At 44.3% G+C, this 19,227-nt stretch overlaps 1 protein-coding gene across 1 annotated transcript in view; it reads right to left on the bottom strand.

Moving 5' to 3' along the window:
* Positions 1-19,227, bottom strand: part of SVEP1 (sushi, von Willebrand factor type A, EGF and pentraxin domain containing 1) — a 534,033-nt gene that overhangs the window by 109,752 nt on the left and 405,054 nt on the right. The window contains exons 37-38 of the mRNA XM_029614894.1: positions 12,638-13,310; positions 67-2,864 (exon numbers count right to left, since the gene is read on the bottom strand). Of these exons, the coding sequence (XP_029470754.1) occupies positions 67-2,864; positions 12,638-13,310 (3,471 nt within the window). The remainder of the gene's footprint in view (positions 1-66; positions 2,865-12,637; positions 13,311-19,227) is intronic.

Here is a 19,227-nt window from a genome sequence, read left to right as displayed (position 1 = left end):
TACTCATGGCTTTAAACGTCTTCCTGACTTTTCAGATGCATCGCATAAAAATAATGATTATCTTACCTGAACTGAACCTTGCTTCCATAGGTATGTAAATCTCCTAACGCCAGTGCATTAAGGACAGAAGGGGGCGGCCCACAGGAAATTAGTTCACAGTTTGGATATGGTTCACTCCATGTTCCTTTTTTGGTACACACCAACTCTGAGCTTCCTTGTAAAACATAACCAGTTGCACAGTTATACAGTATGGCGTTCTCATCCAAGGAGCTGCTGCCATTGATAAAGGCATTTGGGATTGATGGTGCAGAGCCACAAGATATCCGGCCACAGTAAGGAAAACCAGAACTCCACTTGCCAGCAGCCTCGCACTTTATTGATGTGGGTCCAAGAAGTTTAAAGCCTTCATGACACTGAAATGTTACAACTTCTCCACAGCTGAAGTCCTCACCAATAATCACCCCATTTTGAATTATCGGAGCGGGGCACGTGCAAGGTAGACACAGAGGTGGTTTTCCACTCCACAAGCCATTAGATAGACATTGACGTTGTGGGCTCCCATGCAGCTCATACCCAGGAAAGCACACATATCGTATGTACTCATCATAGCTAAAGTTGGACCCATTCAAGAAAGCATGAGAGATGTCTTCTGGAGGTCCACAGTTCACTCGTTCACAATAAGGAAACTTTGCATCCCATGTACCGTCAGCTTGGCAAGTAAGTTTAGGCAATCCATGTAATATATAACCCTCATTACAGTGATATTGTGCTTGTTGTCCAAAATCATAACCTGATCCAATTACTTCCCCATTAGAAATATTAACTGGTGGTACACACTTGATAGGTGTACAAACGGGAGTGACTGTACTCCAACTTCCATTTGCCAGGCAGATTGCAAGTCTGTCTCCATCCAGCAGGAAGCCTTCATTGCAACTGTAATGAATATGTTTTTGAAATGTATATTCATTTCCAATCACATGACCATTTTTCGGAGTTGGTGGATGACTGCATGAAATGGGAATACAAATAGGTTCATTTCCATCCCATTGCTTATTGTCTTGACATGTTCTCTTCCTGGGGCCATTTAAATGATAGCCAGGATCGCACTCATAGTGCACCACACTCATGTATGTGTAATTTTTAGCCTCCACAGACCCGTTTGAAAGTTGATTGGGGATGTTACATGATATTACCTCACAATATGGAGCTACACTAGTCCACTGCCTGTTAGACAAACAAAGACTTGTATCTGAGCCGATGAGTTCATAACCTGGATTACATCCATACTGCACCGTGCTGCCAAAAGCATTGTCAGTAAAATTTATAAAACCATTCTCTGGAGCTGTGGGGAGTTCACACTCTATGGATGTACAGACTGGTGCACTTCCATTCCAACTTCCATCCTCCTGGCAGACTAAAACAGAATTGCCAACTTTTTCAAATCCTGTGTAGCAAGTGTAGAATATAAGAGTTCCAAATGAAAAGTATGATAGTTCGACATCTACTTCTTTCAAGGGTGGTTTCTCTGTATCCTTTCTGCTACTTGATACTAAGGAGGATGAAAGATGAGAGCTTGAAGAATGAGAGCTTTTTTCCCCTGTATCTGCTTGCCCGAAGACACGTTTTCCATTTCTGATTTTCACATACTGCCCAAAGTCTATATGGGGAGGCAGGCCACAATCTATTGATAGGCACATTGGAGTAGAACTAGACCATCCTGAGTCCTCACAAGTCTGCATGGCAAGGCCAGCTAATTGAAATCCTGGCATACAGCTATAGATGATCATTGCACCATAGCTATAATCTGCACCTTCCACAAAACCATTGTCTATGGGATGAGGGGGATCACAATTTATGGTCTCACAAAATGGAACATCTGCATCCCATTCTCCTGTTTCCAAACAAGTCAGTATATTCTTCCCTTTAAGTCTGAACCCTCTGTCACATGAGTATGTTATAGTTTGCCCATAATGAAGATTTAGGTAAGAAAATTTACCATTAGAAATTTCTTTAGCTTTAGGGCATTCAATTGGCTTGCATATTGGTGTTCCTCCCAGCCAATGGCCATCTTCTTCGCAGAATATAGTTGAATTTCCTATTAATTCAAAACCAGGCTTACATGTATACAGTGCTGTACTGAGATATGTAAGGCCCTGAACATCTACAATGCCACTCTGGATTTCTTCAGGTTGAGGGCATTCTACAGGAATGCATTCTGGTAAAGGAGAAGTCCATGAGCCATCAGCAAGGCACTTTATTTCAGGGTTTCCCTTTAGTAAAAACCCATCCACGCAAGAGTACTTCACAATGCTACCAAACTGAAGAGATGAAAATGAAGAATCTCCAAACGGAATGTATGGAGGCATTTGGCACACCACAAGTCGGCAAAATGGGAAAGAATCATTCCATTGTTGGGATGGCAAACATTTCAATACAAAGGAACCATGCAAGACATATCCTTCTATACAAGAAAAGTATACAATGCCTACTTCATTGGCCATCTCTCTGAGGACCAACTGGTTTGCTAACAATGGTGGTTCTGGGCATTTTGCTGGCATACAGACTTGACTTTGTTTTTTGCTCCATTTCCCAGTTTTCTGGCATGTCCAGGAGGCATCTCCTTTCAGTTCATAACCCTCATCACAGAAAAAATCTACTTTAGAGCCTACTTCAAAGATTTCCCCGTTGCTGTATCCATGCGGGATAGGTGGAGGCTTCCCACAACTAAGGAGAACACAAGAGGGTGGAGATTCACTGTACCACTGGCGATTTGCTTGGCAGACACGTACAGAACTTCCAACTAACTTATATCCAGGCTTGCAGTGATAAGTTACTTCGTTTTCAAATACTGTCCCGGTTTTGAGCTGCAAAATAAAAAAAAAATAGAAATAGAAATATATCATAACGTCATAAAGGAAGTAATCAAATAAGGTATTTTAAAAATATATGGTTAGCACTACTTGCAATGCAAAAGCAAAACTTCTGCATAAAACTAATTTTTAACAGTGAATTTAGTGAACATGAAAGGTGACATTATTAGAAACCAAAGCCCTCCATTTATCCATAGAAGAGGTCCAGCACGGAAAGGATCAATGCAAGCTTCCCTCCAGTACCTTTCCACTGCACTTCATTACTGCTCTGGGAGTAAGATGGTAATCCAGCCTCCAGGCCTGCGAGGCTTTTGATCTCTGTGCTGAGATTGCCTGCAAGGATGCCTGCTAGTATCAAATGGTTATGATGGTTTTAGTGTTGGAGACACCTGTCCACTGTAAACTGAACTGAGATCATAAACTCATTTTGTGTGAGGAGGGGGGTACTTTTATACCCATGTACCTTTAGCCAGTTTTCAAAGAGAAATACCTGGGTAGTTCCCCCCCCCCCCCCCCCCGCAAACAAAAATGGCTAAAGTACAGGAGCGCAGAAGTACCCATGGGTTTTACCTCTGCTATTTGTGCAGGTGGGATTCCAGGGGAGGAACAACCTGTGTATGACTGAAAATTCAATTACACGTGTGCAGTTTTCTTCCCCGATCCAAGCGTGCCCCTGAGGATTCCTCCTGTAACAGTAGCTAAACATAACCACACTGTGAGTCTACAAAGCTATATTTAGCTGCTCTGCCTGCAATAAACTTCAAATCCAGTGGCTTAGGTGCTTAACCCTGTGGTAAGGTGCTGGATCCCTTTGAAAACCATCAGGTTCGTATAGGCTAGAAAAATGACTTTTGGATGATAACTGGTATTAATTTTTGGCCACCATTGACCCGAGCCACCTGTTTAAGAGTGTGGCATCTCTGGCTTAGCTTTCCAATGGTTTCGATCTTTCCTATCTGAGCAGTCTCAGCAAGGTACATAGGTGAGGGAATAAAACGTCAGCGTGACATGACATCTCAACCGGCGTACCCCAGGGATCGGCTATGTCAGCCATATTATTTATCATCTACATGGCTCCTATCTGCAAGTCGCTTGCTGGTCTCTGTGAGGGATAGCCAGAGGTCCATGTTCAGCCGCCACGCGGCTCTGTTAGTTAGCCGGTTATATATATGCTAGATTTATATATATATATTCAGCAGCGCAGCCGGTATAACACGCTAACTTTAGGACAGCCCTTTGGCCCGACTAGAGTTGGCGAGATAAATCAGCCGACTTAACTGAGGATCAAGTTAGTTGTTTAATTTATCCGGCCAACTTGGCTCTTCCCCAATCTGCCCATTCTCCGCCCTTATCTTAGCAGGCTAAAAACGTAACCGTCTAAGCCACTTATCTGGCTAAGTGGTACCCACTGACCATAGCCGGATATTCCTCAGCAATAAATAAAAAAGGTCACATTCTAGTCATGGTTTTTAAATGTGGAAAATACCCTCATACCAGGGCTAGTGCACATTTCCGCCCACCGGCGTCTTTTACTTTCATGTACTACCGCCAATTTGGCTGCCCTATTAAGTTGCAATCATGGGGTAACCACTTTTTGTTTAAACCATGATATACTGCCGCACCTCTTAGCAGTTTAATACATTTCTCTTTATATTCATTTCCCAATGTTGTCTTTACAAAAAAATTTTTTTGAAAGGTTTTAAATATTTTTAAATGTTTTTTTTCTTTTATATTTTCCTAAAGATAACTTATTTGCTTCTTCAACCTCAATTTTAATCTAAGAAACCCTTTTACTCTCTCATTTTCAAGTTAGAAAGTGCTAAGAAAAATTTTTTATCTCGCACTTATCTTATTCACTTTCGTGAGAGTCAGAGTTCCAGTGTTCTGCCGTGTTCCGCCTGCTCAAAAGAGCCAAGACACCGTTGGTGTTTCAAATTTCCTTCTTCGTCAGGGGCTTGACAATTAAGTGGACAGGCGTTTCCTGGATCAGATTCACGCGGCGAATCTGATCCAGGAAACGCCTGTCCACTTAATTGTCAAGCCCCTGACGAACAAGGAAATTTGAAACACCAACGGTGTCTTGGCTCTTTTGAGCAGGCGGAACACGGCAGAACACTGGAACTCTGACTCTCACGAAAGTGAATAAGATAAGTGCGAGATAAAAAATTTTTCTTAGCACTTTCTAACTTGAAAATGAGAGAGTAAAAGGGTTTCTTAGATTAAAATTGAGGTTGAAGAAGCAAATAAGTTATCTTTAGGAAAATATAAAAGAAAAAAACCATTTAAAAATATTTAAAACCTTTCAAAAAAATTTTTTTGTAAAGACAACATTGGGAAATGAATATAAAGAGAAATGTATTAAACTGCTAAGAGGTGCGGCAGTATATCATGGTTTAAACAAAAAGTGGTTACCCCATGATTGCAACTTAATAGGGCAGCCAAATTGGCGGTAGTACATGAAAGTAAAAGACGCCGGTGGGCGGAAATGTGCACTAGCCCTGGTATGAGGGTATTTTCCACATTTAAAAACCATGAATAGAATGTGACCTTTTTTATTTATTGTTGTTGACCAGTCACATTGTTGCCAGTTTTTTCTAATATTGGATATTCCTCAGCGGCACTTGGCTGGCTATGTACCATTTTGAATATCAGGCTCCCAGTTTTTTATTCCCTAATGTCTCTTCTGGTCCAAGGCTGTGTCTGTCCTCAGTCAGGCAATGGCTGAAACAGCAAATTGTTGCTTAATTTGTCTAAGACTGAGGTTATTGTTTTACATTGTTCTGACAATAATATAGTGCCTGATACTCTTCATGCTGACAGCATTGATAATCCTTTGTTCTCAAGTTCAAAGTCTGGGTGTCTTTAGTGACTCCAACCTGACCTTCTGGAGTCAAATTAAGTTGGTAGTTAAGAAACAGCATTTTTTAAGCTGCATGTTTTAAGTTCCCTAAAGCACTTTTTATAAGGATCTGATTTTAGAACAGTTGTGCAGGCCATCATTTTACCATTGCTCGATTATTGGAAGTTGATTTATGTCGGATTGCATGCCTTATGCCCTGAAAGCCCTGCAGATATTGCAAAATGCCACAGCACAAGTGATTTCAGGAAGGAAATTGAGGGAGCATATTATGCCACTATTGAATGCATTGGTTGCCAATCAAGTTGCATGTGAAATGCAAGATTGCGCTGTTGGGGTGAATATTAAAAGCATTACTCACACTGAAAGGCCTATATATGTGTATATCAAAAGCCGGAAATCACACGCATATATGCACGGGCGCAAGTAAAAAACAAAAAAAAGATGTGGAGTTAGTGCGTGTTGGAGGGGTTTCTAGGGTGGGCTCAACATTTGCGCGCATAAATCCGTATTTTAAAATACGGCGGCTGCAGCGTGTTATCCGCATATATTTACTGCTGCTCCTGATGCAGTGTAATTCTGAAGAGATCACTTTTTAGACATAACAGAATAGGGTGAGGGGTCCAAATCAACTGTGGGGTGTGCTGGCAGAAGAACCAGAGGGGTCTGGATGACCTTGAGATAGACTGGGAAAACTGGTGGACTAATTGGTAACACTGGCAATATCCTCCACATGAGCATGTTTTAAAATCTGCTTACCTGCGCGCATTAAAGCCAACTAAGTCCTAAGGAAGATACAAGAAATACATTTACTTGAGCAATGGCTTATAATTAGGGGCACACTTACGTGTGGGTAGGCATATTTTAAATCGTACGTGCACAACTGCGTGCATGATTTAAAATTCCAGCGCATGTCTGCTCACGTGCACATATGCACGTGTATGGGCATCTGTGTGCTGGTTTTAAAGTTACAATCCCTGTTTTTAAGCTTTTTCAATCTGATTCTCTTCCTTGGGCAAACGCTATGTTGAAAAGTTTTAATCCTACAGGCTACCTATGAACATCGCAATGAGGTCTTCTAGATGTTCCAGCAGTGTGGCAGGTGCGCCTGGCAGAGTTTAAAGAACAGACTTTTTTTCATACTGTTGTTCTACCCTAGTTATATAAAATTTTTATGAATATTTAATTTGTGCATCACCTAGGGATCAGTGTTGGTGACTAATACTAATCAAACATTAAAATCGATGATCTAGGGTTGAAAGGCTCTGCAGGCCTGTGTCAATCCTGAGCTATCTAGTGCCCTCTAAAATTAATAATATTATCCCTGCTAGAGAACTATACAGTTAAAGATCTGCATTTTCAGTTGACTGAATATATAACTCTTTGAGTTTAGCTCTAGAAGGAGGGGAAGTTTTAAAGAAGAGGCATGGATTGGGTAGTTTTAGGCACTAATGGTTATACTTTGGGCTCTGGTAATTGGGGGGAGGAGTAAAGCAGAGGGAAGCCCACATTATGGCTCTTATTCTTTTTTAGGATCATGCCAGGGGGCAGATGTATCAACATTTTGTTCAAGTTAAGCTCCAGGCTTTGCCCTGGCATTTTTCCCTTTGAAAATACTGGGATATTTTCATTTAGAAATTGGGAACAACTTTTGCATTGGAGTACCACTTTGATAGATCTTCCCCAAAGTGTTGGATGCACAAATTCCAAAATTACTGGGTTAATACTAATTAGGCATGGAAAGCTTGAAATATGGGTCATCAAATGAAGCATCATTAGCAAAACCAAGAAAAAAAAAATCACAGGCAGGGCTGGCCCAGTGCCTCAGCAGTGCACCGTAGAAAATCTGGGTTTGATTCTCAGGCCTTCCACTCCCAGGGTGGCCGGGGATGCAGCTGAGGCAGCGTTCACAACCCATGAAAGTGAGGGAGTTTCAGTCAATGTTCAACAGTGACATCTACTGGCGGGAACTAGGGTGCCAACGTACCTGGTACCAGAGCAAGCCATGGCCCGTGGCTCCTGGCCAAGTACAATCACTGCAATGGATGAGCTAATGGAAACTATACATATACACTTACATTATCAAATCCAGAGGATCAAGGAAAGAGTAACCTTTCAACGTGCACAGCAGAAAAACAAAGATGCATTCTGAATCAATAGGATTTTATTTTGTAATGTGTCTCATGATTTTACTGCAACTACTACTACTACTTCTCCCTTCTCTATCACTACTCATTGTCCACAGTGCTGTACAAAAGCATGTAAGAGAGTCTCATTTCTATAGATCTTACTCAAGACAAAAATACAGGGCAAAAAGAGACTTTGGTTAGATTACCTGTGAAGCCAGTTTTGGCTACAAAATATTTTAAAGCCATTATTTTAGCACAGGCCCAACTCTAGGATTTTAGATTTGGAGATCTGGAAGATACAAAGTATAGATAGGGATAGGAGGAGGGCAATGTTAAAGATCTTGTTTTTGGAAGTTTTAGAGCAGGCGTAAATAAGTAAAACAAGGTGGGGGAGGGGGATTTAGGTAGGGCTGGGGGGTGGGTTACATAGGGAAAGGTGGGGGGGAGCAGAAGAAAAGTTCCCTCCGAGGCCGCTCCGATTTCGGAACAGCCTTGGAGGACACGGGGAAAGCCATCGGGGCTCCCCTTGGGCTCGGCGCACGCAAGGTGCACAAGTGCGCACCCCCTTGCGCGCGCCGACCCCAGATTTATAAAAGCGCACACAAATGTACCCCAGGCGCGCTCTTTTAAAAAGTTGCCCCATTGTTTTTTGCTAAAACAATCCTTTTAAAATATTCTGTATTAGTTCTACACTACAATCCTTTATCTATGCTAGTGCTAGACTTCTTCCATTGTCTCTCTAAGTAACAACAACCTCACTTTAAATCAGCTAACTCCCCAAAATACCACGGAGCTCTCAAGCCTTTATCACTATTCCCATTTTTTTTTAAATTCTGCTTTTTTGTCACTTTCAAAGTGGATTACATTCAGACCGTGTAGGTATTTCCCTACCCCCAGAGGGCTTCCAATCTAACCCCTAGATGCATCAAGCTGCAATGTTTTATTGCAGGAGGGGTCCCACTATCGCAGAGGGGTGTGGCTGAGATAATGGGACCCCTTCCCCTAAAAAGCATCGCTGCTGTGAGGCGTGCTCTTTTGTCTCACAGCCAAACACCTACTTTTTTTTTTTCCTTTCTGAGGCGGGCGGGGGGGGGGGGGGTGGTTTGCAGTGGGGTGGTGCTCAAGACCTCTTTGCTTTAAATTGGGGGGGTGTCACTGTCACTTAGGGGGGGGATGGATTGTGGAAGGCTGTCGCTGACACTGGGAAGTGGGGATATCGACCGTCAGGGGGCCATCATTGTCACTTGGGTGTGGGAGGAGGGGGAGGAACCATTGATGTCGCTTGGGAGGGGGGGGGGATCGGGGGCCGGGGCCACATTTTACTTTTGTGCTTTGGAGAGGTGCAAGGCAGGCTGGGACCGTTGCTGCATGGGTCTTTTTTTTTTTTACATTTTGGGTGAGTCGGGGCCACCTCAACTGGCGGCCCTGGGTTGAGATGGGGGTCAGAACTGACCCCTGCTCAACCTCCCTGTTTGCCGTGACTTTTGTTTTTCCTGCCCCTTCTAATGTGTGGCGGAATCCTCGGGACCCACGTCAGGGAGTCGCGGAGGAGTAGCCTAGTGGTTAGAGCAGTGGGCTACAAACCAAGGTTCAAATCCCGCTGCTGCTCCTTGTGACCTGGGGCAAGTCACTTTACGGAGGGCGCGGCCACGCCCCTGGACCGCCCCGGGCCGTAGCCACGCCCCGTACCCGCCCCCAAAACGCTGCCGACACGCCCCCGAAACGCCGCGACGACCGGGCCCGCCCCCCAACACGCCCCCGACACGCCCCCTCGGAGAACCCCGGGACTTACACGAGTCCCGGGGCTCTGCGCGCGCCGGTAGGCCTATGTAAAATAGGCCTACCGGCGCGCAGGGCCCTGCTCGCCTAAATCCGCCCGGTTTTGGGCGGATTTAGGCGAGCAGGGCTCTGAAAATCCGCCCCTTAATATTGCCATGATATTAAGTTGGAGGGTGCACAGAAAAGCAGTTTTTACTGCTTTTCTGTGCACTTTCCCGGTGACTGAAGAAATTAGCACCTACCTTTGGGTCGGCGCTAATTTCTGAAAGCAAAATGTGCGGCTTGGCTGCACATTTTGCTTTCTGAATCACGTGGGAATACCTAATAGGGTCATCAACATGCATTTGCACGTTGCGGGTGCTGTTAGGTTTGGCGGGTTGGACGTGCGTTTTCGGCCCCTTACTGAATAAGGGATAAGGGAAAACGCGTGTCCAATGGCGGGTTAACAGTGCGCTCCGTCAGAGCGCACTGTACTGTATCGGCCCGTAAGACTTTAAGCCCTCTGGGATAGGGAAATGCCTACAGTACCTGAATGTAATCTGCTTTGAAGTGCCAAAAAGCAGAATATAAAAATCTGATACATTAAATTAATTAATTACTTAAATCATGGATTCCTAACCTGCTTTTATTTTTTGATCTAGCATTAACCAACGTGCAATTCAATTCTCTTCCTTCCTTTCCATAACTCCCTTCAGATTACCCAAGATATTATAAGCACCTTTAAACAGCCAGAGTTAACCCACTTTCCTTTTCTCCCCTGGCTACTACTCTACCCCTTTCTTAAACAGCTCACAATTCCCCCTCCCCAGCATATCAATTCTATCACCTTCCATAATCACTTTTCTCCCCGACAGCTTCCTAAGGGGATCCCCAAGAGGCAGCCCTCTTGGACTCTCCTCTTCAGCAGCCACAGCGGCTTGCCTTATCAGGCTAAGGCTCCAGGCAATAATGTGGCTCCAGGTCGGCAGGGCTTGCTGCACTGCATCAGGCCGAGGGGGGTGGGGCTAACGAGTCTGCCACTATTTGACAGGCGACCCAGGGGCATCTCTCACGCTCTCACAACTATGTGCTGTTGCTCGGGGGTGCTCTGGGCCCCGTCAGTCTCACGTATTACCTCTATGGCTGTGCTCTCTGTCTGCAGCCGCTCACTGGATTTCACGCTAGTAACCGGATTCTCCAAACCCTCTGCAGTTACTACTCTTTCACCTCCCTCTAATTCTTCAAATCGCAAATATGATTCATCTGAATCAAACAGGTTCTTGAAAGATCTTCTCTGGACACCGGTGAGAATGAAACAGAGAGCACTGTGTGGCTTTGCTGATTCCCTTCTGGCGCCCCCAACCCTGCTGCTGCCATCGACCACCGAGTCTGCCACCATCAGCCCCTGCACCGTACTAACAATGGAAGATGAACAGGTGGCTCCAGTTTCTGTATGAATTGTTGTGGAGCCGCAGGTCCAAAAGGACTCCCCCCCCCCCCCTCCTGTCTCTCCCTCAAATGTCAAACCATAATTTAAGTGAAGGTCCCCCAAGCATAAGGCCACCCCTTCCCCTTCCTCCCACTCCCATATCCCCACTCTAACCCTCCCACCCTAGCAAGACCCCCCCCCCCCCCCCCCACCAATCCCCTTACCAGGACCGGGAGCTTGGAACTACCACCCAGCTCTTCTCATATCCAGCACTGCTCTCACAGCAACACTGGTAGCATAAGCTTAAACTAGATATGGACTTCTTGGGGGCAAGGAGGATTTTTGGACCTGTAGGCCCACAGTGATTGATACACATTTTGGAGGATACATTTTAGCTGGCAAGGCTGGCATTCATTTTACTAGGGTAGGGGTGGGGGCACTGGGTTGTCAGGAGCCTTTTTTTTTTTTTAAATTCATGCATATTTTAACAGGCTATGTTCTTTGAATATTGCTAGTTAAGCTAAAGTTACCCGGGAGCACATTCCCAGATCACTTTGAAACCTAACTGGTAATATTCAAACTTAGCCGGTTAGGTCTGGGTGGGTTTGTCTGGATAAGTTTATTCAAGGTTATTCAGTAGGACACTTATCCTACTGAATATCCCTGATAACTTTTCCGACTAACTGCAGCCAGATAAATTATCCATTTTCCAGGTTTCTGAAAGGTGACCTAAATCTTAATATTTATTTATTTATTTATTTATTTTTAATTTTTATATACCGAGGTTCTTATAGAGACTACAAATCACTCCGGTTTACATATAACGATAAACTGCCCAACAGAGATAAGGGGCAGTAATAGGGTGAGATAGTAACAGAGATAGCAGTAATAGGGTGAGATGAATCCTGAGTTTTCTTTCTAAAGTATGGTACTGACATAAGAAGACATTAATAACAAGCCACAAAAGGGAAGAGACCCATCTGCAGAGAAAACTTAAATCACTTTTCCCTAAACCTTACACTGTCCTAAATGTGCCATATGCAATATCTTTCACATAAATAGTGGAAGAGCTTTCATACATTTGAATCGTCCACAATACTTTTTATGGAGATCCTCCCATATAATCATGAGTCTGTGCACTTTCGCTTGATTTCTTACACTCAGTGCAAACAAAATTGATTTGACTTCCAAATTGTAACAAATTTTCCCATATTTTTCACCTCTCAATTTTTTTTAATGTTTTAAGAGAGATAATAAAATTTTACTTAACTTTCCAGAGATATCATTCATTTGAAGTAATCTGTACTCTATCTGGAAAGTTAAGTACGATTTTATTATATCTCTTAAAGCATTAAGAAAAAAAGAGGTGAAGAACATAGGACCTGTGGTTTGGAAGTCAAGTCAATTTTGTTTGCAACGAGTTTAAGAGATCAAGCAAAGATATACGGATCCATGATTATACTGGTGCATCTTCATAAAAAATACTGAATTGCTGATATAAGAGTATAAGATTTTCCACTTTCTTCTAGCCTTTGAGTATGCATGCGCTTATTACTTCCATGTTTAACTTCAGCCTCATTGGATAGGCACTTACCTGAAGCAAACCATTTTCTAACTGTGGTGGTTCTCCACAAGACACTGGATGGCAGGTGGGCATGCGACCACTCCATTCTCCAGTCGCTTCACATGTCCTTTTCTTCTCCCCCTTTATGTAAAACCCCTTATTGCAGCTGTAAGCCACCACTGCATCAAAGCTGTAGTTGACACCACTCACATAGCCATTTCTAATGGTCGGTGGCTCTCCACAGCGAACTGGGATGCACTGGATAATTATTGGAGAAGGGTTCCACTGGCCACCTCGGATGCATTCAATTTTAGCAGAAGTATTCAAAACAAAGCCTTCCATGCACTTGAAGCTGACAACTGTACCCACAGCAAACTTTGCTTTGTCAAGTGACTCCAAGATGCTGTAGGAAACTGCTTTTGGCTTCTCACAGAAATCAGCAATACACCGGGGAGTTTCTAGATCTTTGGGTGGTACCCAGTTCCCTTGAGCATTGCAAAGCATCTGGGCATTGTCAACCAAGCTGTAACCATCAGAGCAGTAGTAGATCGCTATATCCCCAAACAGTCGATGGCCACTTTCTGGGGAAGCATGATCCACATTTGGAGGTTCATCACAAGAAACAGCTAAGCACTGTGGGATGCTCCCACTCCATTTACCAGAAGCCAAACAGTTCAGGGTTTCGGGACCAATTAAAGTATACCTAGGGATTAGAAGGAAAAAGATTACAATGTTGGTTAGAATACATAATCTGTCAAGATAATCCAATGTTCAGAAATATTCTTGTGTTATTGCTGAAAATGACGGAAATATTTACTTTGAAAAAATAAAAGCTAATAAAAATTGACATGTTAAAGCTGAGTTTGACCATACTCAGGGCCTGATTTAATAAAGCTTTTCTTCCATTCTGTTTTTATAGGAAAAGACCTTGATAAATTAGGTCCTCAGATCCTTAACTGATTATCGGTATCCTTAATACAAGTGCACAATAGTTAAAGAAAATGTGTTTTCCATGATAATGATATTAAAAGTGGTGCTTATCACAAAGAATGAGCAGGGCCGGCTTTAGTGGGGGCAAATGAGCAGGGCCGGCTTTAGTGGGGGCAAGCAGGACAATTGGTGATCAGCAGCAGAATATCAGGTTCTCCAGAGTATTGGCAGGTGTATTGGCTTCTATTCATGTTTTAAAACTCCTAAAAGTTATTCAGAAGATCCCATAAAAGACATTCGCAGAGTGCAGGAGGCAGGCTTGGCCTGTATTTACCATTATATTGGGCTTTACACCACCTCTGTTCCTGCCCACAACTAACAATTCATCCTGCTAGATATGCAGCTTTTATTCTCCTTCCCAAGGCTTCTACTCCAGACAGATTTATTCTAGCTCAGAGCAGAGTAAATCTTGGTACAATCCCTTTTCGCCTGCATAACTTTCATTTCTTCCCAAGTGAGGAAAACTGAATTATTTTCTATTCGCCCTATGAAGAAATCAGGGGAGCTATTCTAAAATGCACTTTCTTTTTACTCAATCCATTGTGATTGGAATGGAATCCATATCTGGGAGTCTGCACTAGGGGTGTGCATTCGTTTTTGACGTATTGGCAATCCGCAATGTATATGTCCCTATTCGTTGTATTCATGGTGTCACGAAACATATGGCGAACCCCCACGAATACAACGTATCTAATGAATAAACCCCCCACCCTCCTGACCCCCCCAAGACTTACCAAAAGTCCCTGGTGGTCCAGCGGGGGTCCTGGAGCGATCTCCTGCACTCGGGCTGTCGGCTGCCGGTATTCAAAATGGCGCCGATAGCCATCTTGTGCTCCTACCATGTGACAGGGGCCGACCAATGGCAGCAGTAGCCCCTGTGACATAGTAAGGGCAAAGGCTATCGGCACCATTTTGAATACCGGCAGCCGACGGCCCGAGTGCAGGAGATCGCTCCAGGACCGCCGCTGGACCACCAGGGACATTTGGCAAGTCTTGGGGGGGGGGGGGTCAGGAGTCCCCCAAGGTCCCCGACAATGGATGCAATGGATTTGGCTCCCCACGAATACCGAATGGGACGAAGCCGTCCCTACTGCACATCCCTAGTCTACACAGAAAATATTTTTGATTTGTTTCAGATTTTTGATTCAGTTTCCTGTTTGTTCAATTTGTATCAAAAGCTCATTCATTTCATTCAGGTATTTCATTCATTTCCATGCAAGTCAATGGGGAAAGTATTGCATCCTAGTTTTGACTCTAACTTTGGGGTTTTCCATCCAAGTTTTATGAAACTTGTTGGCAGGCATCAGCAGCAGAGGCAACAGCACCTCAAGACACCAGGAATGACATAGATACCCCATGGTGCCAAAAGAGGGACATAAAGCACCCACAGTGGCATGAATAGCTCAAGTCACTGTGAGAAGAGGAAAGTGGCACAAACAGTGGCATGAACACACCAAAGCACCGAAAGATGGGCAAAGAGCACCAACACTGGCCTAACAACCACAATGCCCATAGAGTGAGGGGTATGGTAGGAAACACAAGGGCATCCACATCCTGTTTCGGCATACTGCCAGGTTTCTGACCCGTGGGGCTGGAAGCTGGCGAGGTTGACTGAAGCAGGATAAGAATCTGGTATTTTCTGCCTATACCAGCCATCCTCCCCTTGGGTTGAGCCCTCAGATGCTGATGGGCAGCTGAACTTACATAGGAGCAGACCCTCACACAGTAGGTACTGGAAGGCACCCACAGGAATGGGAAAAACCCATAGCAGGAACAGGACAGGAGGATGCCCAATGAAACAAGACAGATAAGAAAATAAGACAAAACAGGATAGGACAAATAAGACAGGGCAGAACATGTGGCCTGAAATTGAGGCCAACATAAAACCAGAACACAAACACAGAACCAGAATTTAAAAGGGAAGAGAGCATGACAAAAGCAAAACAGGACTAAGGCTAGGTTCCAAACGCTGGCAGAAAAAGTAAAGACAAACAAGGAACAAGAATTCAAGGCAAGACAAATAAGACCAAGGACTAGAAACAAGAATGCAAGGCAAACCAAAATATGAGGCTAAGACAGACCCAAATGGACCATGACTAAAAACAAATCTAGGACTGAGACCAAGCTGTGGCACAGAGGATGGTGTGAGCCTAGCTTATATATGAAGCAGCACAGAACATGGCCACCAGCAGGACCATCAAGACATAGAGCTTGGATGATTAGATATCTGGTATGCAAGATCCACTGAAGGCCTCTGCTGGCAGGAGGCAAGAACTGCCAACAGACCCTTACACACCTGAAGTTATGCTTGCTATGTACACTAAGAACTTAATGCAAGAGTCACACTCAGAAGAATCAGTACAGTGTCACTGTCTCTTTTACACAGAGAAAGCAAGTTGCCCCTCTGTCACAGTCACTGGCTACTTTTCATAAACTTCAAGAGAATATCATTCTAGCACAAACTTCAAGAGAAAATCATTCTCTCTTTCCATTTCTTCCAGACACTGACACAAGCTGCATGTCTGCTGTACAAGAAAACTGCAGTCTTAGCCTGCTAATGCATAGTTACACTGTAGCCCTCTAAAAGAGAAACTATAGATTCTTCTGCTGCTAGGAAAACAGCTAGGACCGAGTGAGTGACACTAAGAGCACACCTTGCTTTAACTCTGAAATCTGAAGCAAGGAGTTTCAAAATCTCTGCTTTCTCTCTCTGAATTCCAATAAAGGCATATGTAAAAAGAAAATGATCAAACTTTCTGCTCTTAGTTTCACTTTCACCTAAAAAATGATAAAGTCAATCCATATCAATGGTTAAAAAGAGCTGAAACAAAACGGGTCCCTGTTCCTATCTTCTCCTATTCCCACCCAGCTCCACTATGACTAACTTTGCTTCCCTTATAGATTTTAATTAGACAAACAAAATGAGATGAAAAGGATTCAGATTTTTAGGGGAAATATGCCCAATCGGTTCGGATGACCCAAATCAATCTGAGAATTGATTCATTTGGATCAAATTTCACATTCAGATCATCTGAACGCTTGTTTCTATCCACAATTGATAAAGATTTGTGGCCCAACAGGGTTTGTTTGGATAAAGAAAAACAAACAAATCAGGGAGGTTTCCTCTTTGCCAAAGCAGTAAAACAATACTGTTTTTATTAAGAAGGAAAAACGGAGCTGTAATGTAAGCAGCAGCAGCAGCAAATCCACTCACACAGAAACAGGAAGCAAGCAAGTTCAGAAGTCCTAGGAGCTCAAAACAGTTCTGCATTAGCTAACTCAATATATTCCAATAGGCATGTGCTGGGGAAAAAATTCATTTTGTTTTTTAATTTTGTTATCGGGAGATTTTTTTCCCCACAAATTTAGTTTCATTTAATGTTTATTTCATTTTCTAAAGTTTGCAAAAATAAAATAAACTTTCAATAAACAAAAACATAATTTAAAAAAGGGGGGGCTTCCCGAGACATTCCTAAAGCCCTTCCTTCCCACCTGGAAAATATGCCAGGCCCAGGATACTCGCCGACCCCCACTTAGCTGGTCCTGTAGGGCATCTGATGTCAAGGCCCAGGCCGAAGCCTCGAATTTGCATAAGCCTAGACCCACAGTAGATGACACAACCTCAGTCCCACACTAAGGCCTAGCTTGGATGCTATGTCCCAATACCAGGAACTAGGATGAATGCTGGGGCCTCAACCTCTGCCTAGAACCACGTCCAAGTCCAGGATCCGGCCTGGAGGCTGGGTCCTGACAGCCTGGTCTTGGCTTTGGCCCAGGCCTGATGTCAGGAGGCCAGGTCCTGACCCCTGAGCTTCAGCCCAGGCCTGGGTCTGATGCCAGAACCAGGACTGGAGGCTCGGTCCCAACATCTGGGCCTAGGCCAAGGCCCAGGTCCAGGCCTGATACAGGGGCCAGGCCTCTGCATCATGTCCCAGACATGACACATGGTCTGGCCTGGCCTGGCCAGTTCTCAATGCCTGGGCCTCAGCCTAAGCTCAAGCTCAATGCCAGGGCTCCGTCCAGAGGCCTGAGTACCAGTGCTGGAGCATTGGCCCAGGCCCAGATACTGGAGGTTAAGCTACAGAGGTCCTCTTCTTTCCTCATATGTTCATCCACTGGGGATGCATTAGAGTATTGTCGTACATAAATAAGGCAACCTCCACTGAGGAGGCAGGCTCCAGAGTTAACTTACTCTGCCGCATCCTCAGCAGACATCATTTTAAAAAGACAAGAAGAGGACCTCTGTGGTCTGGTCTCCAGCCTCCAAGCCTGTTTCTGAGTCTGGGCTTAGGCTGAGGCCCTGGCATCGAGACCAGACATCTGGGTCAGGCTCCAGAATCAGGCCTGTGCTCAGGCAGAGGCCCAAGTATCAGGACCCGGCCTCTGGGCTAGGTCTTAGCATTGGCACAGAGCGTAAGCCAAGGCCCCACCATTGGGACTAGGAATCGAGGCTGGACTGCAGCATTGGAACCATGGCGAACATAGTAAGTGGGGACTGGGAAGTTTTCTGACCCCAGCAAATATTTTCCAGGCCTGGGCCTTTGTCAGGTCTCGGCTGAAGCCCAGCATCGGGTTTCGATCTAAGCCAAGATCCTGGTGTCATGTCTGGGTATAGGCCATGGTTTGTGCATTGGGCCTGGCCTATGCTTAGGCGAGGCCCTGGCCTCATGCCTAGGTGTAGGCCTGATGGGTGAATATTTATTTTTTTCAGAATGAAACATGAAAACCAACAAAATGTCATCAGATATTCAATCGTTTCATAAGAACATAAGAAAATGCCATACTGGGTCAGACCAAGGGTCCATCAAGCCCAGCATCCTGTTTCCAACAGTGGCCAATCCAGGCCATAAGAACCTGGCAAGTACCCAAAAACTAAGTCTATTCCATGTTACCATTGCTAATGGCAGTGGTTATTCTCTAAATGAACTTAATAGCAGGTAATGGACTTCACTGTGAAAACATAATGAAATGAAATAGGAAATGGAGAAATTACTTACCTGATAATTTATTTTTCCTTAGTATAGACAGATGGACTCAGGACCAATGGAATATGCTCCCCTGCCAGCAGATGGAAATGGAGTCAGATTTCAAAGCTGATGTCACCCTAGATACACCCCTGCTGTGACTTCAGCCCTTCAGTATTCTGTTCAAAAGCCACTGTGGACATACTATTGAAAAAACTTGATTAAAAACTGATTAAAAATGGATAACCATAACTGTACTCAACCAATCATAAACACTGTGCTCCAGTAAGAATATAGATGCCCTGATCTAGTGACTGGATGATGGCTTACCCGTAATCTCTTGGAATCGATATCTACTCCAAGGGCAGATACTTGGCTCTGTTCTTGGGCAGCCATGGCCGGGATGCTGAGTCTATCTGCTACACTAAGGAAAATGAAATCATCAGGTAAGTAATTTCTCCATTTCCTAGCGTGTAGCCAGATGGACTCAGGACCAATGGAATGTACAAAAGCTACTCCCGATTGGGGCGGGAGGCTGCCCGCAGTTCAGTTAACATCGCTCTTGCAAAGGCTGCGTCCTCTTGGCGTGTACGTCCAGGCGACAGAACCTAGAGAAGGTGGGCAAGGAGGACCACATTGCCGCTCAGCAGATATCGAAGGGAGACA

Source organism: Rhinatrema bivittatum, chromosome 1 (genome assembly GCF_901001135.1).
Source record: "Rhinatrema bivittatum chromosome 1, aRhiBiv1.1, whole genome shotgun sequence".
In the NCBI taxonomy this organism is placed as follows: domain Eukaryota; kingdom Metazoa; phylum Chordata; class Amphibia; order Gymnophiona; family Rhinatrematidae; genus Rhinatrema; species Rhinatrema bivittatum.
The sequence above is the reverse complement of the archived record's forward strand: the minus strand, read 5'-3'. Positions and strand labels throughout refer to the sequence as shown.